General features: G+C 37.8%; 1 protein-coding gene across 1 annotated transcript in view; it reads right to left on the reverse strand.

The window, feature by feature from the left end:
• Nucleotides 1-3,561: 3,561 nt before the first annotated feature.
• Nucleotides 3,562-8,096, reverse strand: part of LOC115148957 (type-1 angiotensin II receptor-like) — a 5,484-nt gene continuing 949 nt past the window's right edge. The window contains exons 2-4 of the mRNA XM_029691314.1: nt 7,994-8,096; nt 4,921-5,033; nt 3,562-4,573 (exon numbers count right to left, since the gene is read on the reverse strand). The exon at nt 7,994-8,096 is cut by the window's right edge and continues 113 nt beyond it. Coding sequence (XP_029547174.1) covers nt 4,393-4,573; nt 4,921-5,033; nt 7,994-8,096 — 397 coding nt within the window. The 3' untranslated portion in view covers nt 3,562-4,392. The remainder of the gene's footprint in view (nt 4,574-4,920; nt 5,034-7,993) is intronic.

The raw sequence follows: 8,096 nt of genomic DNA on the forward strand, positions 1-8,096 counted from the left end.
TACTCTCTACACTCGCCAGTTTTAGTTTTAGCCAGCACCACCTTCAAATTAGCCTTAACGTCGGTAGCCCTGCCCCCTGGTAAACAGTGTATGATCGCTGGATGATTCGTTTTAAGTCTAATACTGCGGGTAATGGAGTTGCCGTCTCAGACCCCGTAACGGGAGGAGTAGAGACCAGAGAAGTCTCGGCCTCTGACTCCGACTCGCTGCTTAATGGGGAGAACCGGTTGAAAGTTTCTGTCGGCTGAATGAGCGACACCGGTTGAGCATTCCTACAGCATTTCCTTCCAGAAGCCTGGAGATAATTGTCCGGCTGCGGGGACCGTGCGAGGGGATTTATACTAACGTTACTATCTGTACTTACTGGTGGCACAGACGCTGTTTCATCCTTTCCTACACTGAAATTGCACTTGCCTAACGATTGTGTCTGAAGCTGGGCTTGCAGCACAGCTATCCTCACCGTAAGGCGATCATTCTCCTGTCTGTTATGAGAACAGCGTCTGCAATTAGAAGGCATCATGTTAATGTTACTACTTAGCTTCGTCTGGTGGAGGTCCTGGCGAACCACGTCCAGATAAAGTGTCTGGGGTGAAAAAGTTGAATGAGAAAAAAGTTGAGTGCGAGAAAAACAAAAAATATAAACTGTAATTAAAAGTAAAAACCGTAAAGTTGTCAGGTAGCAAAGTAAGATTAGCAACAAAACTCAAAAGAAGTTGAGTGTGGGAAAAACAAAAAATATAAACGGTAATTAGAAAGTAAAAACCATAAAGTTGTCAGGTAGCAAAGTAAGATTAGCAACAAAACGCACAGCAGCACGTAAACAAGTTTGCAAGTTGTGTTGTTTGAAACACCAATATAAAAGGTTGATATTTTACCCATCGTAAAACATTGCCTGGGCTGATGCCATAAATCCTAGAAGCAGAAGAACCTTCATTATGTTGTCAGTGTACACTAGCTGTCTTCACCAATCCACATACTTCAAACCTGTGGCTCAGTTGGTAGAGCATGGTGTTCACACTGCCACGGTTGTGGGTTCGATTCCCACGGGGGACCAGTACGGGGGAAAAAATAAAAAATAAATGTATGAAATGTATGCATTCACTACTGTAAGTCGCTCTGGATAAGAGTGTCTGCTAAATGACTAAAATGTAAATAATGGCTAAATCAAACTTGAAATGCACTTTAAACAAAACCAGACTAAAGTCAGTGTCACAAAAGACACATCTCCTTCAAATGTTGATATTTGGTTGCGTTGACAACCAAAAACAATTCATTATTACTTTTGTTAAATGCGATCATCGAAAGCGTGCATGTTCTAGACAGCATACAGAGGTCCCAGGTCAGTGGACATCTTCACAATTACTATAATAATCTGTGTAAAATCTCCAACAGCATTAATCACTTGAACTATGTACTTTCAATGTAATCTCAACTGTATCCCAGGTCATTTGGCTCCGCTATTAGATGAAGCACAGTGGTAATGCATTAATAATCCGTTGTATATATAATACAACGTATCTGACGTTGTATTCCCATTTGAACTTTGTTGTGCTTTTAAAATGGCTGAACGTGTAGCGATAACACATTTAGGTGACAACTCAACCAAAAAATCTGACTTTCATTTTCCTTTGTTGGTTGTGCTTTTTAGATGGTTAGAATCAAGGTGAGAACATGTTGTGAATTCAACATGCTTCTTGGCTGTCTTTTTGTGTGGGTGAATAAAGGTTGAAATCTCATTGCTCAACCAAAATATTACCCACATTTCAGCAGACACTCTTATCCAGAGCGACTTACAGCAGTGAATGCATACATTTCATACATTTCCCCCCCCCCCCATACTGGTCCCCCGTGGGAATTAGAACCCACAACCCTGGCGTTGCAAACACCATGCTCTACCAACTGAGCCATACGGGACCACCATCCTGTTTTGATGTTGGAAATTACATGGTGTGCCCAGTGGGTTGGGTTTTTGCATTAGTTCTGGTCAGATGCATTGTGGTGATACAGAACATTGCAGGTGGGCCTATTTTAAATGCACTTACTATAGCATTTTGAGATTGTTTATCAATGAAAAGAGGGTTATACATTAAATGTATTCTTCTTCTTCTTATTGTTAATACATACTGAGCAACAGAAACATCAGACACGACACAGGCGATGTTGAAAGGATGCAACTGGTTGGATGGGTTACTACCCTGTGCCTCTCTTTGCCCCTACCGATGAAGAAATGCTCAACAATAACAAATCACAGGGATATGTATGTATCTCTCAGTTTTATTAATATATTTATGTGTATTTGTGATGAACTGTACACTTACAGAATAAAAAATATCTAGAGAACAATGTGAACACGTTTCAATACCACAAAGACACCAGATCTGCCCAGATACAGAATATACACCCAATGTACAGAATCACCTTCATATATGTCCTTAATGTACTGAATCACCTGGAGTGCTTCTGTTAAACTCCATCTTCATCGTCACGTCTCCCTAGCGTTGTTTCTCGTAACTTTACACAAATGTTCCAAATCCTGGTTGTAAAATTCCATGAAATCAGGAGGGAATATGCAGGAAATCAAGATTCCTCCAAACAGGATTTCTGGAAAATCTGGGAATTTTAGGAAAGATCTCCGTAATCTCAGTAATCTCAGTAATCTCAGTAATCTCCGTAATCTCAGTAATCTCAGGTGCTTCATACTTTACAGCTAAAGTATAACGTTTTGCTGGCAACACAAAATGAATTTCTCCCAGACCAATGTTACACATTAAAACCACTACATCTCCCTATACAAAGGACATTGCTATAAGAACACAGTTCCACAACACATCACACACACACACACACACACACACACACACACACACACACACACACACACACACACACACACACACACACACACACACACACACACACAACCAGTCACATGGTGTTGGTACTACCAAACACAGTCACAGAAGTTACATAGATGATCAGCTTTACAATTACAAGTAGAGCAGAGTAGTAGGCATCTTTCAGATTATCGTGCACTAGCTGACGGCAGGCTAGGTAAGTCATTATATTTGGTTGAGCGTGGGAGTGTACAGGCCTGTACGGTAGCTAGGCTTGTAGCTACACTTACATGTGAAAATAGGACAAATACAACGAGCTCCAAAAGTACTGGAACAGGCAACAATTGAAATGGTACAATGACTACAAGGTTAAAGTGCTGACTGTTAGCTTTCATTTTAGGTTATTTTCATCCATATCGGGTGAACCATTTCAAATTACAGCACTTCTTGTACATAGTCCTCCCATTTTAGGCAACCAAAATTACTGGGACAAATTCACTTATATGTGTATTAATAAAGTTGTAAAAAGTTTAGTATTTGGTCCCATATTTCTAGCGTGCAATGATTACATCAAGCTTGTGACTCTACGAACTTGTTGGATACATTTGCTCTTTGTTTTGGTTGAGTTACAGAGTATTTTGTGTCCAATAGAAATTAATGGTAAATAATATATTGTGTCATTATGGAGTCACTTTTATTGTAAATAAGAATAGAATATGTTTTCTAAACACTTCTACATTAATGTGGATGCTGCTATGGTTACAGATAATTCTGAATGAATCGTGAATAGTAACAAGAGAGAAAGTTACTGATGCACAAATATCATACCCTGCCCCCCCAAAATACTAACCTCCCCTGTTATTGTAATGGTGAGGGGTAAAGATATTACTCCGTCAGTAACTTTCTCACTCACCAACTTCATCTCAGCTATAGTATACTCAAAGCTAACATTTACTGAATGTGCAGTATAAATACTGTATGTATGCTTCTGTTTACATATCTATGTACCTGTCGTGACAACAAAAACAGGAATACCAAAGCACAGTGATAGTATTTCACATCAGTTTTTTTTAAAACAGAAATCATGCAGCCATTTTGTTCTAAAGCTGCATTACAATGAAATCTGTTAGCTAACCATGTACATCTGCTGTATGTTGTTCAAGGCAGCGAACGGACCTGTCTCATGGACTCAACTCATGTGATTTAGAGACAAAGGAACATTCCCTCAGTATTTAATAGCCGTGTTCTACCTATATTTCTCTACAGTTCTACGGTACAACTTCTAACCATGGTTCAGTGCTTGGTATAACAGTCGGGGATGTATACCAAATTACACCTTTTTCCCTATATATAGTGCACTACTTTTGACCAGAGAATGCCACCCTATTCCCTATACAGTGTACTACTTTTGATCAGGGCCCAAAGGTCACTATATAGGGACTAGGGGTCGTATTTAGGAGGCATCCACAATGTGTATCCTTCCATACTCCTCACTTCACCACAACCAGAAGAGCCAAGGAATTACACAGCTACACACTGTTTCTCTCCTCACTTCACATCATACATTGTTCTTGTTGGTGAGGTGCAGGGCCTCAGAGGGGCGGTAGGACAGGGCAGACATCTTCGAGGTGATGGAAGGATGTGTCCCGGCCAGGCCAGCGGGAGAGCAGCGGAGCAGTAGGAATAGGTTCTTCCTGAAGTTCTGTCCCACGAAGCCGTAGAGGATGGGGTTCACACAGCTGGTGATATAACATAACGTCAGATAACACATTATTACTGTCAATGCAATGTTCCTAGCCTGAAATCCAGCCATGTTTTGGGCTGTCGTTCCACTCCTTGTTCTCCATGTCATATGCCGAACATGTTTAGCATGACAAGGAGTGGAATGATCGAACAAATAGACAGGTACCAAGGATATATTTTCCCTAGTTAGCATCAAGATTTGAACCGGTGACCTTCCAGTGACCTTCTAGTGGCCTGCCGCTTTAACCTCTAGATCATCTCTCGTAGATAGATACCCCTTAACATCTAATTCAATTATGTGAGATTTTAGTTCTGGGTTTTCCCCGATGAACCTCTAGGCTACCTGTTGAGAAATGCGATGCAGATGGTGAAGGGCATGGCCGTGTCGATGACGTCCACCATCACACAGTTAGTTACAACCTTTAGCTGGGCCAGCAGCTCCATGAAGTGGAATACCTAAGGTGAAGGAGAGATTCTACATTAACAACACACAGTACCGCTCTAGAAAGACAAAAAGGACATTCCTCATCACTTCAGGGAGGAAAAGGATAACAACAGGATAATAACAGGATAATAACTGGATAATAACTGGATAATAACGGGATAATAACGGGATAATAACGGAATAATAATGGGATAATAACAGGATAATAACAGGATAATAACTGGATAATAACTGGATAATAACTGGATAATAACAGGATAATAACGGGATAATAACAGGATAATAACTGGATAATAACTGGATAATAACAGGATAATAACAGGATAATAACGGGATAATAACGGGATAATAACTGGACAATAACTGGATAATAACTGGATAATAACTGGATAATAACGGGATAATAACGGGATAATAACGGGATAATAACAGGATAATAACTGGATAATAACTGGATAATAACGGGATAATAACTGGATAATAACGGGATAATAACGGGATAATAACGGGATAATAACAGGATAATAACAGGATAATAACAGGATAATAACGGTATAATAACGGGATAATAACGGGATAATAACAGGACAATAACGGGATAATAACTGGATAATAACTGGATAATAACTGGATAATAACTGGATAATAACTGGATAACAGGATAATAACAGGATAATAACTGGATAATAACTGGATAATAACGGGATAATAAAGGGATAATAACAGGATAATAACAGGATAATAACTGGATAATAACTGGATAATAACAGGATAACAACAGGATAATAACTGGATAATAATGGGATAATAACGGGATAATAACTGGATAATAACGGGATAATAACAGGATAATAATTGGATAATAACAGGATAATAACGGGATAATAACGGGATAATAACGGGATAATAACGGGACAATAACGGGATAATAACTGGATAATAACCGGATAATAACTGGATAATAACTGGATAGTTATGGGATAATAACGGGATAATAACAGGATAATAACTGGATAATAACGGAATAATAACAGGATAATAATGGAATAATAACAGGATAACAACGGGATAATAACGGGATAATAACTGGATAATAACGGGATAATAACGGTATAATAACTGTATAATAACTGGATAATAACAGGATAATAACTGGATAATAACTGGATAATAACGGGATAATAACTGGATAATAACAGGATAATTACAGGATAATAAGTGGATAATAACTGGATAATAACAGGATAACAACTGGAAAATAACGGGATAATAACTGGATAATAACGGGATAATAACGGGATAATAACGGGATAATAACAGGATAATAACGGGATAATAACTGGATAATAACTGGATAATAACAGGATAACAACAGGATAATAACTGGATAATAACGGGATAATAACGGGATAATAATGGGATAATAACAGGATAATAACAGGATAATAACTGGATAATAACAGGATAATAACAGGATAATAACGGGATAATAACGGGATAATAACGGGATAATAACTGGATAATAATGGGATAATAACAGGATAATAACAGGATAATAACTGGATAATAACTGGATAATAACAGGATAATAACGGGATAATAACGGGATAATAACGGGATAATAACTGGATAATAACTGGATAATAACCGGATAATAACTGGATAATAACTGGATAGTTATGGGATAATAACGGGATAATAACAGGATAATAACTGGATAATAACGGAATAATAACAGGATAATAATGGAATAATAACAGGATAACAACGGGATAATAACGGGATAATAACTGGATAATAACGGGATAATAACGGTATAATAACTGTATAATAACTGGATAATAACAGGATAATAACTGGATAATAACTGGATAATAACGGGATAATAACTGGATAATAACAGGATAATTACAGGATAATAAGTGGATAATAACTGGATAATAACAGGATAACAACTGGATAATAACGGGATAATAACTGGATAATAACGGGATAATAACGGGATAATAACGGGATAATAACAGGATAATAACGGGATAATAACTGGATAATAGCTGGATAATAACAGGATAACAACAGGATAATAACTGGATAATAACGGGATAATAACGGGATAATAACTGGATAATAATGGGATAATAACAGGATAATAACAGGATAATAACTGGATAATAACAGGATAATAACAGGATAATAACGGGATAATAACGGGATAATAACGGGATAATAACTGGATAATAATGGGATAATAACAGGATAATAACAGGATAATAACTGGATAATAACTGGATAATAACAGGATAATAATGGGATAATAACGGGATAATAACGGGATAATAACTGGATAATAACTGGATAATAACAGGATAATAACGGGATAATAACGGGATAATAACAGGACAATAACGGGATAATAACTGGATAATAACTGGATAATAACCGGATAATAACTGGATAATAACTGGATAGTTATGGGATAATAACGGGATAATAACAGGATAATAACTGGATAATAACGGAATAATAACAGGATAATAATGGAATAATAACAGGATAACAACAGGATAATAACGGGATAATAACGGGATAATAACTGGATAATAACTGGATAATAACAGGATAATAACTGGATAATAACGGGATAATAACTGGATAATAACTGGATAATAACAGGATAACAACTGGATAATAACTGGATAATAACTGGATAATAACTGGATAATAACTGGATAGTTATGGGATGATAACAGGATGATAACAGGATAAGTGAATACCTTTAATATAAAGTGTGTGTTACTAGAGTCTGTTCAGAGTACAGTGTGCGTGTGTGTGTGTGTGTGTGTGTGGGATGTGTGTGTGTGTGTGTGTGTGTGTGTGTGTGTGTGTGTGTGTGTGTGTGTGTGTGTGTGTGTGTGTGTGTGTGTGTGTGTGTGTGTGTGTGTGTGTGTGTGTTTAGGGAGTCTCGTCATACCTGGTGGGGCACCCAACACAGGAAGAAAGCTAGGACAGCTGCTGCCAGCATCCTCAACACCTCATCGTCTCTCGACCGTGTGGTCTTCTGGATGCTCCGCGCC

Source organism: Salmo trutta, chromosome 2 (genome assembly GCF_901001165.1).
Source record: "Salmo trutta chromosome 2, fSalTru1.1, whole genome shotgun sequence".
NCBI classification, from domain to species: domain Eukaryota; kingdom Metazoa; phylum Chordata; class Actinopteri; order Salmoniformes; family Salmonidae; genus Salmo; species Salmo trutta.